Source organism: Canis lupus, chromosome 1, assembly GCF_011100685.1.
Source record: "Canis lupus familiaris isolate Mischka breed German Shepherd chromosome 1, alternate assembly UU_Cfam_GSD_1.0, whole genome shotgun sequence".
Taxonomy (NCBI): domain Eukaryota; kingdom Metazoa; phylum Chordata; class Mammalia; order Carnivora; family Canidae; genus Canis; species Canis lupus.
In genome coordinates, this window is record NC_049222.1 from 109,575,236 (window position 1) to 109,598,144 (window position 22,909).

The 22,909-nt window shown below is 50.1% G+C and overlaps 1 protein-coding gene across 8 annotated transcripts in view; it reads left to right on the forward strand.

Annotated features, from left to right (window-relative positions):
• The window catches only part of ZC3H4 (zinc finger CCCH-type containing 4), a 46,664-nt gene that overhangs the window by 18,026 nt on the left and 5,729 nt on the right, over positions 1 to 22,909 (forward strand). For all 8 annotated transcript variants that reach the window (XM_038528468.1, XM_038528469.1, XM_038528472.1 and 5 more), the window contains 11 exons: positions 526 to 745; positions 1,088 to 1,198; positions 5,529 to 5,751; positions 7,435 to 7,586; positions 8,473 to 8,569; positions 8,674 to 8,813; positions 9,415 to 9,522; positions 11,060 to 11,171; positions 11,724 to 11,833; positions 19,356 to 19,720; positions 19,922 to 20,265. In XM_038528468.1, coding sequence (XP_038384396.1) covers positions 526 to 745; positions 1,088 to 1,198; positions 5,529 to 5,751; positions 7,435 to 7,586; positions 8,473 to 8,569; positions 8,674 to 8,813; positions 9,415 to 9,522; positions 11,060 to 11,171; positions 11,724 to 11,833; positions 19,356 to 19,720; positions 19,922 to 20,265 — 1,982 coding nt within the window. The remainder of the gene's footprint in view (positions 1 to 525; positions 746 to 1,087; positions 1,199 to 5,528; positions 5,752 to 7,434; positions 7,587 to 8,472; positions 8,570 to 8,673; positions 8,814 to 9,414; positions 9,523 to 11,059; positions 11,172 to 11,723; positions 11,834 to 19,355; positions 19,721 to 19,921; positions 20,266 to 22,909) is intronic.

Consider the following 22,909-nt stretch of genomic DNA (forward strand, 5'->3'; position numbering starts at 1 on the left):
CATTCTGGGGTGAACGCTAGTCCATGTTTCCTCGAGACAAGCAGCCTCTGTGGCCAAGTAAGCTTTGGAAATGCTCTAACACGGGGTTGTACAGGTTTTTTGATGGTAAGACTTACAGGAACTTCCGTTAGAGCATTGAGCACTGTGAAGCCCCAGGATGGAAACTTCCTCACATCATTTGGCCACAGAGCCTTACCACTTTTCTTCTTAGAACTCTAGTCCTCTGGAGCACTTTGAAAAGTCCTGGCCTAGAGTCATCCCAATATCAGTGGCAGGACCTTTAAAATCCAGCGTTGCGGGACCCCAACCCACTGCCCCCATCCCGCTTACATGAAAGCAGGCCACACAGTCCCTTTGAGGGGAGGATAGGGGTGAGACATGAGGCAGTGGCTCCCACATCCTCCCAGGGAAGGCCTTACTTACAGCACTTGGGCTCTCTGTTCCTATCAGCCCTGGCCAGCCGAGAGCCCTCAGATGGTTCCTCTCACACCGCAGGTTCACTTTGGCTTTGGGGTTGGTTTATAGGGAGGATGGTGAGTTGGAAGAAGGTGAACTGGAAGATGATGGGGCCGAGGAGACCCAGGACACCTCTGGAGGGCCCGAGAGGAGCCGGAAGGAGAAGGGGGAAAAGCACCATAGCGACTCGGACGAGGAGAAGTCTCACAGGAGACTGAAGCGAAAGCGGAAGAAAGAGCGGGAGAAGGAGAAGAGGAGATCGAAGAAGAGGAGGAAATCCAAGCACAAAGTAGGTCGGAGAAGGTGTGCTGGGACTGGGCTGCCTGGCACCAGGCCTAGCTCAGAGCCTCAGGGCCCAAGCTTGTCTCATAGACCGGAGGGCACTCTTAATAGTGTTGTTTATTCCTTCCCCAAATTGGATAAAGAGCGTTATTTTTTTCTCTTAAAGAGTCGGTAGTTCATGCTCCATTGTTCATGCTCCATTGCCGCTAAACGCCCCTAGGCGAGGTGCTTCAAGGAGAGCTCAGAGCCCTTCTGGCACATTCTAGTAGTGTCTGTCCCTGAGCCGACTCTGCCAGAGAGAGGCCCGCCTGCAGCACAGTGACTAAGTCCACTTCCCCTGTCCCTGCAGCGCCATGCTTCTTCCAGCGATGACTTCTCGGACTTCTCCGATGACTCAGATTTCAGTCCCAGCGAGAAGGGGCACCGCAAGTACCGGGAGTATAGCCCCCCATACGCGCCTGTGAGTACTTGCTCTTCAGGGGCCCCCATGATGCTGGGAGCGGGGACGGAGGACAGGCATGGATAAATGGTCCGTGTTTGCTGAGCACTTGTCGTGTGCTGGGAACTCTTGCATGGCACTTCATGTGGATTTTTCAGCCTGCAAGATGAGATCCTGTTTTGTTTTTTCCCCATGTTATAGGGTAGGAAACAGACCTGGGAAACCAGCCAGGTTGTAGCCCTGTAGTGCAGGAGTTGGGGTTCGAGCCATTGGCCATGCTCTTAAGACTTCACTCTTCTTCCCATGCCCTGGGCAAGACTCCGGATGTCCCCATCTCCAAGAAAGCTCCTAATTTATCCCTGTCACAGCTGGCTGGCTGCCACTGTTCAGAAACAACCATTTGTGGAGAATTGGCTAGGGAATGAAATGGTTTTACGGGAATAAATGATCTCAAGTGCTGCGAAGTCAGAAGTCAAATGTTCATCCTATCATAACACTGAACTTAGATGTGCATTTAAATTATTTCGTTTGTATGCTGTCCCCCTCACCCCCCAGCAAAACCTGTAAGAAAAATCAACATGGATTTTCAAGGTTAGATAAAAAGTGCTTTTAAAGCTATAGTAGCTGGGCAGCCCGGGTGGCTCAGCGGTATAGCGCCGCCTTCAGCTCAGGGCCTGATCCTGGAGACCTGGGATCCAGTCCCACATCAGACTCCCTGCATGGAGCCTGCTTCTCCCTCTGCCTGTGTCTCTGCCTCTCTCTTTCTCTGTGTGTGTGTCTCATTAATAAATAAATAAAATTTTAAAAAATATAATAATAAAGCTATAGTAGCTCTAAAAAATACCCCAAGTATCCTGTGACTCCACATCATCCAGCCCAATGGATAATTTATTGTACAATATTACAGTTGATGTTGATCTGCTAGTGGGGATTCAGACTTTAAACCTGACCTAGGTGGCAGCCCCAGTGGCGCAGCGGTTTAGCGCCACCTGTAGCCCAGGGTGTGATTCTGGAGACCTGGGATCGGGTCCCACATCCGGCTCCTTGCATGGAGCCTGCTTCTCCCTCTGCCTGTGTCTCTGCCTGTGTCTCTCTCTGCATGTCTCTCATGAATAAATAAATAAAAATCTTTAAAAAAGAAAACAACAACAAAAAAAATCTGACCTAGGGGATCCCTGGGTGGCTCAGCAGTTTGGTGCCTGCCTTTGGTCCAGGGCGCGATCCTGGAGTCCCGGGATCGAGTCCCACGTTGGGCTCCCGGCATGGAGCCTGCTTCTCCCTCTGCCTGTGTCTCTGCCTCTCTGTCTGTGTGTCTATCATAAATAAATAAATTAAATTAAATTAAATTAAATTAAATTAAATTAAATTAAATTAAAAAACCTGACTTAGGGGGATCCTTGGGTGGCTCAGTGGTTTAGTACCTGTCTTCAGCCCAGGGCATGATCCTGGAGTCCTGGGATCTAGTCGTACATCAGGCTCCCTGTATGGAGCCTGCTTCTTCCTCTGCCTGTGTCTCTGCGTGCCTCTCTCTCTCTCTCTCTCTCTCTCTCTGTCTCATGAATAAATAAATAAAATCTTAAAAAAATCTAAACCTGATCTTGATAAGTAATGCAGGGCACACTGCAGCTTCTATTGATAACTAGGGTTTGAGGCTTTTTTTTTTTTAAGTTTTTATTTTTATTTATTTATTTATTTATTTTATTTATTTTATTTTTTATTTTTTTTAAATTTTTATTTATTTATGATAGTCACACAAAGAGAGAGAGAGAGGCAGAGACACAGGCAGAGGGAGAAGCAGGCTCCATGCACCGGGAGCCCGACGTGGGATTCGATCCCGGATCTCCAGGATGGCGCCCTGGGCCAAAGGCAGGCGCTAAACCGCAGCGCCACCCAGGGATCCCAAGTTTTTATTTTTAAATCATCTCTACACCCAGCATAGGGCTTGAACTCATAATCCTGAGATTAAGAGTTGCATGTGCCATGCCACTGACTGAGCCAGCCAGGCGCCCTGCAGGGTTGAGGTGTTTTAAGATCTGCTAATGTAGTCACCTGTGACTATATATCTATGATCTTTTTTTTTAATCAGTTCGTATTTTTTAAAAGTAATAGACTTTTTTAAAGCATTTTAGGTTTTGTTTTTGTTTTTCTAGGTTTTTCTATTTATCATTGAGAAAGAATGCGTGGGGGAAAGGGAGAGAGAGTCCCATGCAGACTCCCTGCTGAGCGTGGAGCCTGATGTAGGGATTGATCCCACAACCCTGAGACCATGACCTGAGCTGAGACTAAGGGTCAGATGCTTAACCGATTGAACCACCCATGTGCCCCAAGAGCAGTTTTAAGTTTATAGAAAATTGAGGGGCAGCCCGAGTGGCTGGGCAGTTTAGTGCTGCCTTTGGCCCAGGGCGTGATCCTGGAAACCCGGGATCGAGTCCCACATCGGGCTCCCTGCATGGAGCCTGCTTCTCCCTCTGCCTCTGTCTCTGCCTCTCTCTGTGTCTCTCTGTGTGTCTCTCATGAATAAATAAATAAAATCTTAAAAAAAAAAAAGAAAAGAAAATTGAGTAGTTTTTGCTATAACAGTGTATGTAAGTGTGATACTTCTGTTGTAATTGATGAACCATTTTTTTTTTTTTTAAGATTCTATTTATTTATTTGAGAGGAAGAGAAACCATGAGTTGAGGGGAGAGACTGGCAGAGGGAAGAGCAGACTTCCTCCCGAGAAGGGAGCCAAATGTGGGGTTTGATCCCAGGACCCAGGGATCATGACCGGAGCCAAAGACAGATGCTTAAGAATGAGCCACCCAGGCACCTCCATGAGCCAATCATTTTTAAAGATTTTATTTATTTGTTCATGAAAGAGAGAGAGAGGCAGAGACATAGGCAGGGAGAAACAGGCTCTGTGTAGGGATCCTGATATGGAACTCGATCCCATGACTCCAGGATCATGCCCTGAGCAAAAGGCAGGCCCTATGAACCAATCTTGATGTGTTTTTGTGAATTGGAGCCTGTGGTTTACATTAAGCTCTCCACTTTGTGTTTTATGATTCTTTGTCTTTGACTAAAGCTTAATGTTATGCATTCACCATATACTATCATATAAAAGAGTTTCAATTTCCTAAAAATCCCCTATGCTTTACCTCCGCTCTCCTTCCTGAGCCTTTGGAAGCCAGAAGCCTTTTTCTGTCTCTGCATTTTTGCCTTTTCCAGGATGTCAGATAGTTGGATTCCTTACAGTGTATAATTTTTTTCAGACCAGTTTTTTTTTTTTTTACATAACAGTATATGTTTGTGGTTTCCTTGTCTTTTCTTAGCCCTATGGCTCATTGGCTCAATTCTTTTAACTGCTGAATAATACTCCATTGTCTGAATGGACCACAGTTTGTTTATCCATTTACCTACTGAAGGCCATTTTGGTGCCTGTGTGTGTGTGTGTGTGTGTGTGTGTGTATCTAACTTCATCTAGTATCTCTTGACACTAGCATGCTCTGGAAAGCATCATTCAAAATGATTTTCTAGTTTGGTTGCCAAGTAGGTCATTAATTGAATTCCAAGGCCCCAAGAAAATTTTGACCAAGGAGCACCCCTCTTGGAGGGCCTGGCTGGTTCAGGGTTTGTTTGTTTTAAGATTTTATTTATCAGGGCAGCCCGGGTGGCTCAGCAGTTTAGCATCACCTTCAGTCCAGGTCGTGATCCTGGAGACCCGGGATCAAGTCCCATGTCAGGCTTCCTGCATGAAGCCTGTTCCTCCCTCTGCTTGTGTCTCTGCCTCTTTCTTTCTCTGTGTCTCTCATGAATAAATAAATAAAATCTTAAAAAAAAAAAAAAAAAAAAAGATTTTATTTATCAGAGTGGAGAGAGCACAGGAGCATACAAGCAAGCAAGGTGGGGGAGGGGCAGAGGGGGAAGCAGGCTCTCTGCTGAGCAGGGGTCTCAGATCTCAGGGTTAAGTTAGAGTCCCATGTCCAGGCCTAGAGATTACTAAAAAAAAAAAAAGAAAAAGAAAAAAAAAAAAAAAGCCTCTGTTGCCTACTAGGCCTCCTCCCCAAAGGAGATTGCTGCATATCCCTGGGAATTAGCCCCTTCTCTTCCCTCCCCAGTTCTTCAGGAATCCCGGGGTCTGTGTGTCTCAATTTTCTTTCAAGCCATGGCATTTTCTGAAGCATGGAAACATCTGGGCCCACCGCCCAGCTCTCCCTCACGTTGGAACTAGTCCCCCAAATAGCCAGGGCTGGCATCTTGTCCCCTGGGTGGCAGAGACACCCAGACTGCTGTGTCAGTTTCAGGAGCAGTGGGGCCCTTGGTGATCCGGACTCAGGGCCCTGGGGCCGGCTCACCCCCCTCTCCCTGTCAGTCCCACCAGCAGTATGCCCCTTCGCACACCACATCTCTGCCCAAGAAGGCCTATTCCAAGATGGACAGCAAAGGCTATGGCATGTACGAAGACTATGAGAATGAGCAGTACGGCGAGTATGAGGGTGATGAGGAGGAGGACATGGGCAAGGAGGACTATGACGACTTCACCAAAGAGCTGAACCAGTACCGGCGTGCCAAGGAGGGCAGCAGCCGGGGCCGAGGTGAGGCCCTGCTGCCCCTGCAGGGTGTGGGGTCATGGGGGCAGACCAGGGGCTGGGGCGATACTGTGGAGTGGGACCAACCTGTGGGTTGGGGCTGCGGAGCCTCGCGTGTGGAAGAATTGGGAGTTATGGGAGTCGTTCGTTTTGGAGCTCCAGGAGGAGGAGAAGGGCTGGAGCTGTACCTACAGGGCAAGGGACTCCAGGGGCGGTGGAGTGAGCCATCTTGGAAGAGCCTCAGTGCTCAGGCTGAGCTGGGGATGGAGCCAGGCTGGTTGGGAGGTGCAGGGGAGAAGCCCACGTGGCCCAAGGCTGTTTTCTTCATTCACTTCCTGGTCAGCTGCAGACAAGAGAGAAGGGACAGCTTCCATCTGATCTAGGCCAGGGTCACTGACAGCTGGCTGCCCCAGCTCCCTCCCCCCATCCTCCCAGCTCCCATCACCTGACAAGGTGGGACTGCCACACCTCTGAACCCTAAACCTGTGGCAGTTAGGAGGATGGTGGGGGAGGGTGGAGCACCAGAGACCTGGCCTCTTAGAACCATCTCCTGCCAGCAAAGTTTTGCAACTTACAAGGGGGTAGGGCTCTGGGGATCTTCTAGCTCAGCGGTTCTTGGCCTTGCCAAAGGCACAGCTTATTGTTTGAGTGGCCTTTCATTTAGTCTTTCTTCGGAATTTGTTCTTGGACACCTCCTTGGATGAGCCGTGCTCTTTGGGGGAAATTCTAGACCACGAGACCAATAGAAATTTAATACAAGTCACCGCATAATTTAGAATTTTCTAGTAGTCATGTTAAAAAAGCAAAAGGGGGGATGCCTGGATGGCTCAGTGGTTGAGCATCTTCTGTCTTTGACTCAGGTTGTGATCCCGAGATCCTGGGATCAAATCCCACATCGGGCTACCTGCATGGAGCCTGCTCCTCCCTCTGTCTATGTCTCTGCCTCTCTCTCTCTGTCTCTCTCATGAATAAATAAATAATTTTTTTTTAATGAGTAAAAGGAAACATTAATTTTAACAGTATATTTTATGTATCTAACACATTCAGAATCTTAATTTTAACACATTATCCAGACAGACAAATGTAGTGTTTTATATTCTCTAACTTTTTTTTTTAATCTGAGTCCTGTAAATCCAGTGGTGGTTCATCCTCCAGCATCTCTTAGTCTGGTCATGTTCCGGGGACTCCATAGCCATGTGTGGCTAGTAGTCCCTGTATTGGACATTTGAGTGCACCTACAGTGGCCAGGTGCCCCTGTGGCAGTATAGCCAGTGAGCATCCAGAATGCTGAGGCCTGAGGACCACTAGTTTTTTTTTTTTTTTTTTTTTTTTTTTAATTTATTTATGATAGTCACACAGAGAGAGAGAGGCAGAGACACAGGCAGAGACACAGGCAGAGGGAGAAGCGGGCTCCATGCACCGGGAGCCCGACGTGGGACTCGATCCCGGGTCTCCAGGATCGCGCCCTGGGCCAAAGGCAGGCACCAAACCGCTGCGCCATCCAGGGATCCCCTGAGGACCACTAGCGAGGGCATGTAGGGGCGATGGGACAAGCTACCTGGAGCTGCTAAGAAGGCTTGAGGAGGAGGAAGAGGACATGACTGACATCAGGGACAGAAAATGGGCTCACGTCTCTCTTGCTGATGAGATCTCCCACTCGGGGCACTTACCGTCTGAATTACCCTGCAGGCAGCCGAGGCCGTGGCAGAGGCTACCGGGGTCGAGGCAGTCGTGGAGGGTCTCGAGGCCGAGGCATGGGCAGAGGCAGCCGCGGAAGGGGCAGAGGCTCCGTGGGAGACCACCCCGAGGATGAAGAAGACTTCTATGAGGAAGAAATGGAAGTAAGCTCTTCTCCAGCCCCGGAGGAGTGGCGGCAGGGAACATGGGAGGTTGATGGGCACTTTTTGGGAGCTGCCTATACAGACCACAGTGGAAGGGAGGGTGTTGGACAGCAGGGCTGTGTCTCAACATTCATTTCTTATTTTGAAATAGAGGAAACCTTCATGCAGTTCAAAATTGAAAAAGTGCCAAAGCTGTGAAAACATCTCCCTCCCCTTCTACCCCCAGCAACTTCATTCCCATCTCCAAAGACAAGTTTCCTGAGTGTCTCCTAGAAAAAGTTTTAGGCCTAGGGGCACCTGGGTGGCTCAGTTGGTTAAGCATCTGCCTTCAACTCAAGTCATGGTCTTGAGATCCTGGGACCAAGCCCTATTTTGGTCTCCCTGCTCAGCGGGGGAGCCTATTTATCCCTCTCTTCTCTCTCAAATAAATAAAATCCTAAAAAAGAAGTTTTAGGTCTTTACAGTCAGGTGCTTATTTATTCATGCCCCCCTGCACACACACACAGCTTCCACATTGATTGCTCTGTCCCCGCCCAAGACCTTTCTATGCCAGTATGCAGTGAGTCTGCTCTTTGTTACAACCACACAGCTGTCCATTGTGTAGGAGGCTCCCTGTTGGATTTGCCCCCGGAATTGGGAGTTGTAGGAGTGAAGAGCTTGAGGGAGAGGATTAGAACCACCCCCCACCTCCCCCTCCCCCTCCCAGTTTTGGCTGTGGTCTGTGAAGAGAGGGCACAGGCAGGTCACCCTGAGTTGTTCACTGGCCCTTCTGAGTCTCATGTTGACCTGCATAAACAAAAAGACAGGGGCAGAAAGTACAGTTAGGGACAGTGTTCATCGTTCCCCACGTGACACTCGCCTTTTCTCCTCTTTTCTGGAATCCCAGTATGGAGAAAGTGAGGAACCAATGGGAGATGAGGATTATGACGAATACTCCAAGGAGCTGAACCAGTACCGCCGGTCCAAGGATGGCCGAGGACGAGGTGGGCAGAGGGCCCTGGAGGTGACGGGTCGGTGGGGCTCCTTTGGGCAGCTGCTGGGTTTGGATCCTGGGGAGAAACAGCAGGTGAATGCCATTTCTCTGCAGGGTTAAGTCGAGGCCGTGGTCGGGGTTCCCGAGGTCGAGGGAAAGGGATGGGCCGGGGTCGTGGTCGAGGTGGCAGCCGAGGAGGGATGAACAAGGGCGGAATGAACGATGATGAAGACTTCTATGACGAGGACATGGGCGTGAGTTGACTCTTCATTTGGATTTGATAGGTTTGGCCAAGGCCTCCTTCCTGGATTTTTTTTTCTCAAATGAGTTGGCCTCTAGCCAATGCTGTCCAGCTTTCATTAGCTGTTCTCTGTGGGGCCGTTGAGCACTAAACATCTCTGGGGGTGGGGGGCTGGGCTGCTGGTGAGACCCTCTGTTTTTGAAACCACATCTCTATAGCACCTGAGTCTATGAGGTGGGGAAGGTTCCAGGTGACTCATCCAGGTAGCCTGGAGAGTTTGACAGAAGACGCGCATATTGCCTTTAGGAGGAGAATGTGTTCTGTATGGTTATGTGGTACTCTTCAGTTGCCAGCAACTCCATGTGCCAGAGCTTTTCCTGTGTGAGCGCCAGCACTCCATACCATGGGGCTAAGACCCCACGTGGCCTTGGTGCTGGTGGTAACGTGCTGGCCACTACTCTTGCTACGTGAAGATTCTTCTGTCGAGGGAATGTTCATCCTCAGTGGCCACCTTCTGTTACAGTCCCTCAGAACCTGTCTGCCAGTCTCCATCACCCCCTCCCCAACCCCTCCTTCTCCTTGCCCTTTATGCTCACACACTGTGTTCCTAATAGGATGGTGGTGGGAGCTACCGGAGGAGTGACCATGACAAGCCCCACCAGCAGTCTGACAAGAAAGGCAAAGTCATCTGCAAATACTTCGTGGAGGGGCGGTGTACGTGGGTAAGGGGCCAGTTAAAGTACCTGGGCGTGGGAGCAGGGCAGCAACCTCCCAGAGGATGCTCAGGCTTCTGGGAACGTTCTACAGGCTATGCTAATTGGGGGCCATGGCCTGGTAAGGGTGGGATTGACTGACTACCAAGAAATGCTTGGGAAGACTCTGTTCTCTTGTCTTCTCAGAGAGACTGAGGAGCCAGAGTGTGATAACACATTTGTGGCTTGTTTTTTGGTGTTTTGTTTTTCTTGGTTTGGGGGCCAGAATTTTCAGCCAGTCCAAATGGCCTCAAACGTATTAAGATTGATACCGATATAAAGATGTAATATGTCCTGGTTGAGTTATTGATCTTTAATGATGTCGGAGAGGGAATTATTAAGATTTCCAGATAGAGGAGGAGGTGGAGTGAATCAGGCCAGCCTTGAATTGCACAGCAGCATTCAGTACCAGAAGATAAGCTAATGACCATAGAGTTCTGAGGGCATAACCCTGTATGAGTTCAGCCAGCCACCTTCTTATTCAAATACGATGGCAGTGGACAGATACTGGTGCACATGTGCTCAGGGAATATTGTACCCCAGTATAGGCTTTAGAGAAAAATAAATATTTCAGACCAATATATGTGTGTGTGTGTGTGTGTGTGTGTAAAATATTCCTTATACAATCTCAACTTATGTTCTTTTCAGAAGCTTATAATAAATCCGTAGAAAGATAAGTAGCCATTCATGAGAGTAAGGGGAGATAGCTATCCCGAACGGTTTCTCTATTTTGTTCACTCGGGTGTGTGTTCTGAGTGTGTCTGACTGTGGATGATGTTAAAATTGAGCTCCAATAGTGTAAATGTTCAGACGTCGTCCCTCTGAAGGAGGTTGGTACCCTGGTCACTGGTACTCTGGGGAGACTCCTTCCACTTCAGGAATGTCCACCATCTTTGAGCATGTGGCTTTTGTCCTCATGGTTCCATAGTGGCCGCTGAGCCTCTGGGTATCCTCCCGTCTACGGGCTAAGAGGAAAGATGGGTGAAGGGGTGTTTGTTTTGAGTCAGCATTGTCCTCCCTGGGGACTTTGGCCTACATTTCATTGACCAGGACTTCCAGAGAGGCTGGGGAATGTACTTTTTCAGCTGGGGGCACATTCTTCCCAAACAAAACGGAGGTTAGGTTAGGAAGGAAGAAGCATGGGGCTGGATACTGGCCTCCATGCAGCCAGTCTTGAAAAACAGCATGCAGGTAAGAAGAGGGAGAGGGAGAGAGTGATAAAGGAGCATTGAGGGTGAGGGGCAGTGGAGTGGAGCCTGGTGGAATGGGGACAGGGAAAGGGAGGCAGGGCCCAAGAGAAGAGGGCACAGGTCTTGTCAGAACTTGCAGGTTCCTGGGAAACCATGTCGGTGAGCCCCACCTTTTCCTGTGGGGCACTCATCACTGTGGTCCCTCTGCACTCCAGCGGTGACAGAGTAGTACCTCCCCTTTCAGATGGGCTTCGACAGGACTTCCCGTTCCCTCCCACCCCCCCACCCACCTTACCCTTTCCTTGCTTTCCTTCCAGGGAGACCACTGCAATTTTAGCCACGACATCGAGCTACCAAAGAAGCGAGAACTGTGCAAGTTTTACATCACTGGGTTCTGTGCCAGAGCCGAGAACTGCCCCTACATGCACGATATCCTTTGGTGCTCACTCTGATGGGATGAAATGCTCACCACTTCTTCCTTCCTCACTGCCCATAGCAGCCGACCTGCACTGCACACACTTCTTTGTTCTCTGGGCCAGCGCTGTGACATGCGTTCAGTGTGTCTTGGTCTCATTGAACCGTCTTGTGGCGGAGTGGTGTCCTGCAGATGGGGGAGCGGATGCACATGTGCTCTGGTTTCTTTATACATAATCTCGAGACTGGCCATACCCTTGTCTGTTAACCTTCCTGAGATTTTTCCAGTGGGCTGTGTGACCTTGGGCAAATCATTAACCTTTATTATTCCTGTTGAGTGGGGATCCAGAGACAAAGGCCCCAAAGCCGGTGTAGTGGGGCGGGAAGCCCTCCAGAGCAGGAGTCTCAGGAACCGGGGTCTCATCTGTGGGTCTGCTGCCAACAGCGAGCGAGTCAGTTAACACCTCCCTGGGCCTCTGTTTCTTCATCTCCAAAACGCAAGGGGTTGGATTCTGCCCTCTGGTGGGTTCCAGGAGGGCTGATGCTTTTCCTTAACCTGCCCTGAACGTGATTTTCCATGTAAATTGTACCATACAACCGGGAACTGCATTAATGGTGATGACTGCATGTTCTCCCATGACCCCCTGACTGAGGAGACAAGAGAGCTCTTGGATAAGGTAATATTTGTGGGGAATTTGGGACTATAGCTGCCTCCAGGGGAGCCAGGGGCACACCTTCCATTGACCTGGCACAGCCTCCCGTCCCCTGGCTTCTGTGGGGGACCAGAATTCCCACCTGCTTTGATCAGGAGCTGGGCCATTTTAGGGATGGAGTGGGGCTGCATTTTTTTCTGGGGGGAGAATTGAGGTCCTCATGCCTGTATCTTGTCTAGGGCCAGGGCATGTTCACTGGGGGACTGCTTAAGTAAAAGGAATGTCGTCTGTAGAGATATTTTGTGTTGTTAGCTATCTTTGAGAGAGCCCATGATAGCAAGGAGGAGAAAAGAGATTTGGATGGGTTGTAGTTTGATGGAAATGTCAGACATTTCCTCCCAAGACTTAGGGATTATATTACACAGGAGACAGAGTAATTGGAGGTTTTCGGGAGGGAGCGACCTCTCTGGTACATTGTGAGGCCTTTTCCCCCAGTCAGGTGATGTTCAAAACTCATCCTGGTATCTGTTCTCCATGAGGAGTTGTGAGGACTCTGGGGGCCTCAGGTTCCTGTCCTTGGTTTCCTAACACATGCAAGGGAACTGTGAGAGAGAACACTAGTCGGGTCCTTTCAGATGAAGGCTTTCTACTTTCTGGTGCACAGAAGGTTTGAAGGAATTGGCTGGTTTTTTGAGAATGCAAAGGACTGATTGTATAAGTAGTATGTGAGGGAGTTTCACGAGTCCATCAGTGACTGCCCTGTTTGGTGCTGGGGCTGCCCAAGGAGTCAAGGGGAAGCCCTGCACAAGCAGAGCAAGAGAACACCTCCTGCTCAGGGGTAGGGCAGTGGGAAAAATTCTCCTCATACCAGGCCCTCTGGGGAACTTAGCACCTTAGGAATAGGGTTTTATAACTGATAGATTTCTAGAGTCTGGGATGACCTGACAGGGTAAGGAGTGGGGAAAGTATTTGTTTCCTTTCTCACATGGAGAGTTGAACAGTAGCTGGCTGAGGCCTGCCCCCTGCTGGAAGTTCAGACTTGGTGCTCTAAACCATTGCTTTTCAAGTAGGAACACAGCCAAGCCATGTATGTAATTAAAATTTTTTTAGTAGCTATGTAAAAGTAGAAAGAAACCGATGAGGGACACCCAGTGGCTCAGCGGTTGAGCGTCTGCCTTCAGCTCAGGGTGTGATCCTGGAATCCCAGGATCGAGTCCCACATTGGGCTCCCTGCAGGGAGCTTGCTTCTCCCTCTGCCTATGTCTCTGCCTTTCTCTGTCTCTCTTGAATAAATAAATAAAATCAGAAAGAGAGAGAGAGAGAGAGAAAGAAAGAAAGGAAGAAAGAAAGAAAGAGAAAGAAAGAAACCAACCGATGAAATTAAGGTTAACATATCTTATTTAATCTAGTATGTCTGTGTTCAAAGTATTATTTCAGCAAGTAACAAGAATTTAATAAGACGTTTTTATTGTTGTTGTTAGCACTACCGTGTCTTTGGAATCTGGTGCTTATTTTCTACTTAGAGCCCATGTCAGTTTGGACCTACATTTTGAGCCTCAGTAGCCACACGTGGCTATTGACCACCACCTTGGGCAGCCCAGCTCTAGACGCTCTTGTAAAAACCCAAAGCAAAACAAGATGGCACATTTCACCTTCCAGTTACAAATGTTTTTTTTTGTTTGTTTGTTTGTTTTTGTTTTTTGTTTTTTTGTTGTTTGTTTTTTTAATTTATGATAGTCACAGAGAGAGAGAGGCAGAGACACAGGATCAGATTATGCCTCTCTCTGTGTCTCTCATGAATAAATAAATAAAATCTTTTAAACAAGACAAAACTTAAAAAAAATAAAATAAAACAAGACAAAACAAACAGATTCATATGTTAGCAATATTTTGCCCCATTTGCCTTGTCACTCACTCCCATTTTATTTTATATGTCTGTGGGCATTTCTTTTTTCCTTGAACCATTTGATAGTAAGTTGCACACATTTTGGTTCACTCTTTATTTATTTAGATTTTATTTATTTGACACAGAACGAAAGCAGGGCGAGGGGCAAAGGGAGAGGGAGAAGCAGAGTCCCCACTGAGCAGGGAGCCCAATGTGGGGCTTGATCCCAGGACCCTGAGATAATGACCTGAGCCAAAGGCAGAAGCTTAACCAACTGAGCCACCTAGGCACCCTTGGTTCTTTACCCTTAAATTCTTTTTTACAATTCACTTTTTTATAGTCAATTTTGTCAAGGTGTGGTTTGGATCCAGCAAAATTCTTCCTGTTTAGTGTGAAGTTCCGTGAGTTGTGGCAAACACAGTGACATAGCCACTCCTACATCCAGATAGAGGAAATTCACTCCTCTATCACCCCCAAAACTGTGCTCTTATACCGTCATTGCCTCCCCATTCTCCAGCTCTGGCAACCACCCAGTTTTTGTCCCTATAGTTTGCATATTTTAGAATGTTCTGGGCGGCCTGGGTGGCTCAGCGGTTTAGCGCCGCCTTCAGCCCAGGGCGTGATCCTGGAGACCCCGGATTGAGTCCCACGTCAGGCTCCCTGCATGGAGCCTGCTTCTCCCTCTGCCTGTGTCTCTGCCTCTTTCTCTCTCTCTCTCTCTCTCTCTCTCTCTCTCTGTGTGTCTCATGAATGAATAAAATCTTTAAAAAAAAAAAAATGTTCTGTGAGTAGGTTTATACAGTATATAGCTTTTGTTTTGTTTTGTTTTGTTATTTATTTATGATAGTCACACAGAGAGAGAGAGAGAGGCAGAGACATAGGCAGAGGGAGAAGCAGGCTCCATGCACCGGGAGCCCGACGTGGGATGCGATCCCGGGTCTCCAGGATCGCTCCCTGGGCCGAAGGCAGGCGCCAAACCGCTGCGCCACCCAGGGATCCCCAGTATATAGCTTTTAAACACACCTGTGTGTGTGTGCGTAATCTGAATCTGATTTTTTTCCACTTACCGTAATGCTTTTGGAATTCACATTTTGAGAATAATTCATGGCTGTTTGTTGCTGAGTATTAAGTGCTCTGTTGTATGGATGGTCTGTTTGTCTAGTTACCAACTGAAGATTTGGATTGTTTCCAGTTTAGGGCAGAAACTTAGGATAAAAGCCAACTGATACAAGCAGATTTCTTTGGCCTGATGAATCTTGGCTCACGTGCTTTTGCGTGTCTGCAGGCATGACTGTCCTTTTCCGCTGAGAGGTTTGACTTTTGGGAACTTTTTGGCATCAGTCAAGATCCATCCTGTTAAAGGAGGGCCCTGGCTATGTCCTCTGATATGAGGATCTTGGGAGCGCTTGTCTTTATGGGTCCAGAGGCCTGGGAAGGAATGCACAGGAAGTCTCAAATAGGCATGCCCCTCAGTGTCTCTGAGCAAGGGCTGCAGTTTGGGTTTAGCTTTTCTGGTGGAAATGTTGTTTTATTTTACTTTATTTGGCAGGTTAGGGGGGCATAGTTTTTTTGTGTTTTTTTTTTTTTAATTTTTATTTATTATTTATGATAGTCACACAGAGAGAGAGAGAGAGGCAGAGACACAGGCAGAGGGAGAAGCAGGCTCTATGCACCGGGAGCCCGACGTGGGACTCGATCCCGGGTCTCCAGGATCGGCCCTGGGCCAAAGGCAGGCGCCAAACCGCTGCGCCACCCAGGGATCCCCTGTGGTTTTTTTTTTTAAGATTTTATTTATTTATTCATGAGAAAGAAAGGCAGAGACACAGGCAAAGGGAGAAGCAGGCTCCATGCAGGGAGCCCAATGTGGGACTCGATCCCTTGTCTCCAGGATCAGGCCCTGGGCTGAAGGCATGTTAAACTGCTGAGCCACTGGGGCTGCCCCTGGGGGCATGGTTTTAATGTGTTTTACATGTCACTGCCTTGGCCTCAAATGCGAGTCAGCCTCTGCTTTTGCAGCAACACAGGTGGCCCAGGGTAGGAGATAGTAAGGGAAAGAGAGAGGAGTACAGGATTCTGGTCTGGGTGGGTCCTGAGTTTGGGGTCTGAGGGAGGGGCAAGGAAGTGAAATCCTGGACTGGGGAGTGTCCTCCAGCTGGACAGTAGGATGTGAGAATCTTGCTGCAAGGGGGTGGGAGATGAAGCCCCAGTTGCTGAGAAGCTGAAGTCCTGTGTGTGGGCTCTTAAGAGCTTGAGGGGAGGCCCACTCACTGGGGAGCAGCAGCACTGCTTAACCACTGGGTGAGAGCTCCAGTTCTTTCTGTTAATCGTGAATTAAGTGCCCAGTGTGTGCTGAGCGCTGTGCTGGGGGGGCAAACAGTAGCAAAGAAGTCATAGTATCCTTACCATCCAGAGCTTTTGAGTCTAATGGAGAAAGAGATGTTGGCCAGGTATTTCCATCTGTTAGGTGGTACTGAGAAAAGCATCCTGTTTACGGCAGGCAAACCTGGTCTCTGAAGGCTATCAGAAGCAGGTGTCAGGAGGCCACCTGAAGAAAGAGCCACCCTAGGGTAGAAAAGGCAGCATTGCAAGGAGGGATTGAGTGGGGCATTCTGGCTGTGAGCTTGGGAGGCGAAGGGAGCGTGGCCCTTTCAGTGGCCAGAGCCTGCCGCCCCCTCCACAGCAGGGGAGGAGGTTGTGGCCAACGTTGTTCCTGTTTAATGAGGTATAACCTTGTTAGGTTTTGCCTTCTACCTGAGGGCATCAAGTTGCCATTGACAGAAGGATCTAGTGGTGCAGAGGTGTGGCCATCTTTTTGATTGATGTTTGCTCTCTCAGCGTGCAGAGAATGGTGGGAGGGAGAGGGAAACTAGAGACTAGGTGGGAGGCTGGGGTGCAGAGTCCCAGCCAGAGGCTATAAGGGGTCCAAGACAGAGGGTGAGGGTGTGGAGGGCAGAGGTAAGCCACTCAGGTGGGAGGTCCAGGCAGTAGCTTGGGAACTGTGGGAGTGGGACCCTGATCCTGGTTTGAGGTTTAGGAAATAGAGGGTCCATCATTCACAAGAACCTAGCTTGTGGGTCATCTCCTGGTGGAGGAGGAGAAGCCAGGTGGAATGAAGTGTGATGGGGTCAAACTCATACCTGCAGCTCTGTACATAGATGGGTCTGGGAGCCTCTGCTCAGAGCGGGCAGGGCAGTAACTGAAGGTATGACAGTGGACGGGGCTTCGGGGAGGCGGAGGCAGGGTGCTGTGCAGGGGAGACCCTCAGGGGAACACCAAATAGCCTAGCCAGGCTAGCCAAAGCCTTGATTCTTTGTGCCCCCCAGGTGCCCCCCACCCTCTCACCTTTTCCATCCTCTGCTGTCCTGATGTTAAGCAACCACTGTTCTCAGGAGTCTGGGGAAGGCAGGAGGGGAGATACATGTGTTTTCCTTGCTTATTGATCCAGTGCATGTGCTACAGTGCCTAACTTCTGCTGGGCACTGTCCCGGGTTGTGGGGATGCAGTAACAAGATGAAGTCAGTCATCGGGCAGATCCTGATAGAGCACTAGGATCGAGGCACTGGAGGGAACGTATAGGGAGCCCAGAGGCTCCCTGACAGGTTGACATTCAGAGGCTTGGTGAGAGGAGGTGACACCTTGCCAGCCCCTAGGGTGAGTGACAGGAAGTAAAGAGTAAGAGAGGCATGTGCTAAGCATCTGCAGCAGCTGCACACACATAGTTGAGCCAGAAGAGGCCAAGGGGCCCGCTCACTGGGCAGGAAGTGAGCAGTGTGTGGAGGCAGTGAAGCACATGGAGTCTACCCCTGCCTGGCTCACCACTGAGAGCAGTGCTGAAAGACACTGCTGGTTCTGGGCAGTGTGTCCTGAGTTACCCTAGGCAGGTGTTAAAAGTGTGGTTCCAGTTCAGTAGGTCCCTCTGCATTGCTGGTTCACACTCAGATCACACCTTGGGGCAGTAGGGCTCTAAGAGACACATGTTTTCTATTGATCGATTGTCTTAAGTATTCTGGCTCCCTTGGAGCCAGATTCCTCCTGGGCCCTGCTGTCCCTGTGTGTAGACTATTCTGACAGCAAGGAGAGAGAAAAGCCGAGAAGGACCTGACACCCACCTGAAGGCCCTGCTCCCACCACCCACACTCCCACCCGCCCTGGGTGGAGGAGCAGGGCTGGTTGTCTTGGGTTATGCTGAGGGTGAGGTGCTGGAGGCGGAACATCTCTGAGCCCCATGTTAGGGTGCACTAAGGCATCTGTGCTGAGGTCCCTAAGATGACCCAAGCACAGGTTCGATGACTTAATGAGGGGGGCTCCCAGGACCAAGTATACAGCCACAGTGGGGAAAGGCTGGAGAAACCAGGCACCATCTTAATAGAGTCCTTGCTGCATGCAGTCATGAGGGCCGTGCTTAACTCCTCAGGTTATGGCAGCACTTGTGGAATGTTCTTGAATGCAGATGCGTGATGGAGGTTTGGTCAGTGCCCAGGGTGTGTTTCTGTGTTTCAGAAAGCACATTGTATAAACAGTTGAGAGACAGCACCTGTTACTAGTCAGGGAATACTTGGGGGGACTTCCTGCCCTGAAATCCAGCTTCCCAGACACCAGCCACAGACCAAGGTTGCAAGCAGTCCTAAGAAAAGCAGTCAAAACTGCTGTGTTTTCTCTGCATTGGATCGTGATTGGTGAGACATTCTGCTCCAGGAGTTCCATCTACCCTGTCTCGTGCTCTGTGCTAGGCCCCAGGCACAAAATAGTCCTGCCCTTGTACAGTTGACAGCTGTTGTGTGAGCCAGGAGTAAACTGGAACACAGCTACGCATAAAATCCTACAGAGCTGGTGCACTACTTTGAAGGGTGCTGATAGAATCCCAGCAGTGAACATAGAAGACCAGGACAGTCACTCTAAGGTGATCTAGAGTTAGAGACCCCAATATTGGAGCTGCATGAAGGAAGTGAAGCCACAGAGGTGTGGCACTGTCCTCTCCAGACACCTAGCCCTGCGGTCAGGCTCTGTGGATCATGGTAAGGATTTGGAGTCTGACTATAAGAGTATAGTGAGAAACCCCTTAAAATCCAAAGAGGACACTGGCTTATTAGCCATCAAGTAGGTAACTCGCTACAGCACGGATAAACCTGGCAAGCATGCCACGTGAAAGAAGCCAATCACAGAAGACCACACAGTGTATGATTCTGTTTATACGACCTGTCTGGAATAAGCAGATTGTAGAGTGGCAAGCAGAGTAGTGATTGCCAGGGCCTGGAGGAGGGGGAAGGGGAATGACTACTAATAGGTGTGGGGCCTTCTTTTGGGGTGATGGGAAAAGAAAGTTCTGGAACCAGGTAGAGGTGGTAGTTGTACAACCTCATGACTGCTTAATGCTGTTGAATTATGCAATTCCAAAGGAGGAAAACCAGTACCTTTTAGGTTTTGTATGTTTTGCTGCAAACAGGACTGGCTCCCCCTGCCAGCTGGTCACAGAGCCAATGTGACAGTGGTGGGGGATGATGATTTTTGTGCTGAAGAGGCTTTGTGCTCCTTGGCTTTATGTTGGGGAGGGCTGCAGGTCTTTGTGTTTTTGGGTTTTCCTCAGAAAATTTGGCTCCCCACCTGGAAGGCGCATTCCTTGCCCCCTCCTGGTCCTATCTCTCCCTTTGTTCTCACCTACAGATGTTGGCTGACGACGCGGAAGCGGGCGCAGAGGATGAGAAAGAAGTGGAGGAACTGAAGAAGCAGGGCATCAACCCCCTGCCCAAACCACCCCCGGGTGTGGGCCTCCTGCCCACCCCTCCTCGGCCCCCTGGCCCCCCGGCTCCGACCTCTCCCAATGGCAGGCCCATGCAGGGCGGACCCCCACCCCCACCCCCACCTCCGCCCCCACCCCCTGGGCCCCCCCAGATGCCTATGCCAGTGCATGAGCCACTGTCCCCGCAGCAGCTGCAGCAGCAGCAGGACATGTACAACAAGAAGATCCCCTCCTTGTTTGAGATCGTAGTACGGCCCACAGGCCAGCTGGCAGAGAAGCTGGGCGTGAGGTGAGTGCCTTGGGCCCCCAGAGTCAGGCTGGTGGGCCAGTTCTGGCCTCAGCCAGGCTCCTCTGTGCCGGGGACCTGTCACTGTGAGCCTGGTCTGAGCCCTTGGTGACCAACCACGTGGACACCTCCATGTCTCCTCAGGGGGGTGGCTAACCACTCTTGCTCTGCAGCTCCCTCACGGTTACCCTCTCTTCCTCCTAGGTTCCCTGGACCTGGAGGACCACCAGGGCCAATGGGCCCTGGGCCCAACATGGGCCCCCCGGGGCCAATGGGGGGCCCAATGCATCCCGACATGCATCCTGACATGCATCCTGACATGCACCCCGACATGCACCCTGACATGCACCCCGACATGCCGATGGGCCCTGGCATGAACCCTGGCCCACCCATGGGACCTGGTGGCCCCCCAATGATGCCCTATGGTCCTGGAGACTCCCCACATTCTGGAATGATGCCCCCCATCCCACCATCCCAGAACTTCTATGAAAACTTTTACCAGCAGCAGGAGGGCATGGAGATGGAGCCGGGACTCATTGGGGACGCAGGTATGCAGAGCTGGGTGGGGGCTGGGGTGCCACTGCAGTTTCTGGGGAACATAGTCAGGAAGACTTGGGTTTTCTCCTCGGCCCGAGTCTTTCAGAGCATGAATCCAACTCCATCTCTGTCCCGTGAGTGGTTGCACGTTTTCAGTGATGAGGCATTCGCTACCCGTTGAGGTTGAAAGGAGTCTTGTGATACTATCAGTGTAATTTATTTAATGCTTTACAAATTTTGCTGGCTGTGCCTGGAATCGGGACCATGAGAAGTCAGAAGAGCAGATATAGAATGGTTGTGGGCTCTGAGGTGGAGGCTTCCTCTCCAAAGCGGCCTCTTTCCAGATGGTTCTCAGCCTGGAGTTGAGGGTGTCAGCCTTGCGCCTCTGCTTGTTCTGTCCCCATGACTGACCTTCTTCCTTCCTTCCTCTCCTTCCTTCCTTATTCAAACAAGAATGTGTATTGGTAACAATTTAAATGTCTGCCAGTCAGGGTGGTCGGCCGACTGTGCCATGGCCTTTGGGAAGGATAGGGTGAGTCTGCTACTGCCAGCTCCCGGGCTTGGTGCCAGGCCCAGGGTCAGAGCCAACAGGGCAGCCATGGTCCTTGCCTTAGCCACATTGTGGTTGAGGGAAACAGGAAAAGCGTAAGTAAGCGTGGAAGCTCATCTCAGCATCGATCATTTCTCGAGAAAGTCAAACAGTGCTTATGGCAGAGGCAGGTCAAGAGCGTCGGTACCATGTGGGGACAATCAACAGAGGCCTCTCTGAGAAGTGAATGTTGGAGCGTGAAGGGGAGGAAGCCAAGGTGCAGAGATCCCAGGCCACTCAACTCGGGTGAGAAAAGCAGAGGCAGCCATGTAGCTTGGAAAGGGTAAGACAGGAGAGAGAAGTCCCTGTGTGGGACTCTGACAGCCCTGGTGAGGTGGCCTCATTGCAAGAATGAAAGGGTACAGGCAGACGCATTTGAGGGTGATGGGTAGTTGAGGCTGCAGTGGATTCATCAAAGCTTCTGGGCTGCTGTGGAGTCGTCTTGGGCAGAAGCGCCTGCAGTGGGGCACGAATTAGCAAAGCTGGGCTTCATGGTGTGGAGATAGTGCCATGGGGTCAGTGTGTCTCCCCGTATACATGTTATAGGGCAGGAAGGAGCAGAGGGGGATGCCGGCCGTGGGGCAGAGTCACTGGGTGGGTGCTCACGCCATCCCCGATGCCGGGAAGTCCTCCCGGAGAGAGCCAGATTGTGGTGGGTGGGGAGCATCTCTGCTTTGGCTGCTCCCTTAAGCAAGAGACGCCCATTTGATAACTGTGTGGAAATGTTGAGGGGTGTCAGAAAGACTGCTAGACTGGAGGTTAGTGTGAGTCTCTGGCATCTGGTGTAGGTAGTGTTCAAAGCCATGAGAGCACGTATTTGGGGGCAAGGAGCAGGAGCTTTAGAAAGATAAGTGACATGTTCTCAGGTCAGGAAAGCAGGCTTTGTGAGGGCGGTGCTGTGGTTCCCTTTTTTTCGTAAATGTATGGAAAAAGGTCTGGGTGTGGAGGAAAAGCAAGTCCATCAAGCTGTTAACAGTAGGTGTTTCTAGAGTAATTCACTCTAATTCCTATATCAGGAAATCTACCCTTTTAAAGTATACTGCTCAGTGGTTTTTACTACATTCACAGCTCTACAGCCTTGGGAAATTCGCTTTGACCGTAGGTTCCATGAAGGGGGGCCTGCGATGCTTTTTCACTGAGTGAGCCCAGCTCCGCACTAGGGCGCCGCATAGCATAGGCTTCCACGCTGAGCTCACATGTTCTGAAGTTTAGGGGCTTAGAAGATGACAAAAAAAAAGAAGATATTTCACTTTTTGCCTTATACACTTCGGGGATGAAATATTTACAAATCATTTTAAGTCTCTAAGTTTAACTTAAATTACAGCTTTACTTTCTTGGTAGCACTGGCTATATTCAGACACTCAGTAGCCCCGTGGAGGGTGGTGGTGGCAAGTTGCACAGTGCAGCTGTGGAACATCTTGTCACCGCAGGACATCCTATGTGTATGGGGCAGCGCTGACCAGACGATGTCTCAACATGCATACACACACACACATAGTCTCCCTGTACAGCCACCCTGTTCCCCCATCCGGGCTCTGATGTGGGTAGAGTTTGTGGAGATTGGTGGCTGATGTCAGGCATCTGCCCGCCTTGCTGGAGTGAAGGCAGAGCCTTCAGCCTCGTGCTTCCTAGATACTGGGTGGGAGAAGCACCCACTGGCCCTGGCCTTAACTGCAGCAGCATACTGAGGAGGATTTGTGGGGTTCCAGAACCCACAAAGGTGGGAGGAGCAGGAATGACCCAGGGGCCTCCTGGTTTGGCATGTGGCCATAGCAACATTTTGGTTATTTCCTTCTGTTTATAAGTTGTTATTGTTGTTGTTTTAAGATTTTATTTATTTATTCATGAGAGACGGGGGGGGGGGGGGGGGGGGGCAGAGACACAGATAGAGGGAGAAGCAGGCTCCATGCAGGGAGATCGATGTGGGATTCGCTCTTGGAACGCTGGGATCAGATGCCCTGAGGCAAAGGCAGACTAAACTGCTGAGCCACCCCGGCATCCCTGTTCATAAGTTTTTGTTCACCATGGTTGAGCTCGTATTACGAGCTCTCTATGACATGCAGTGT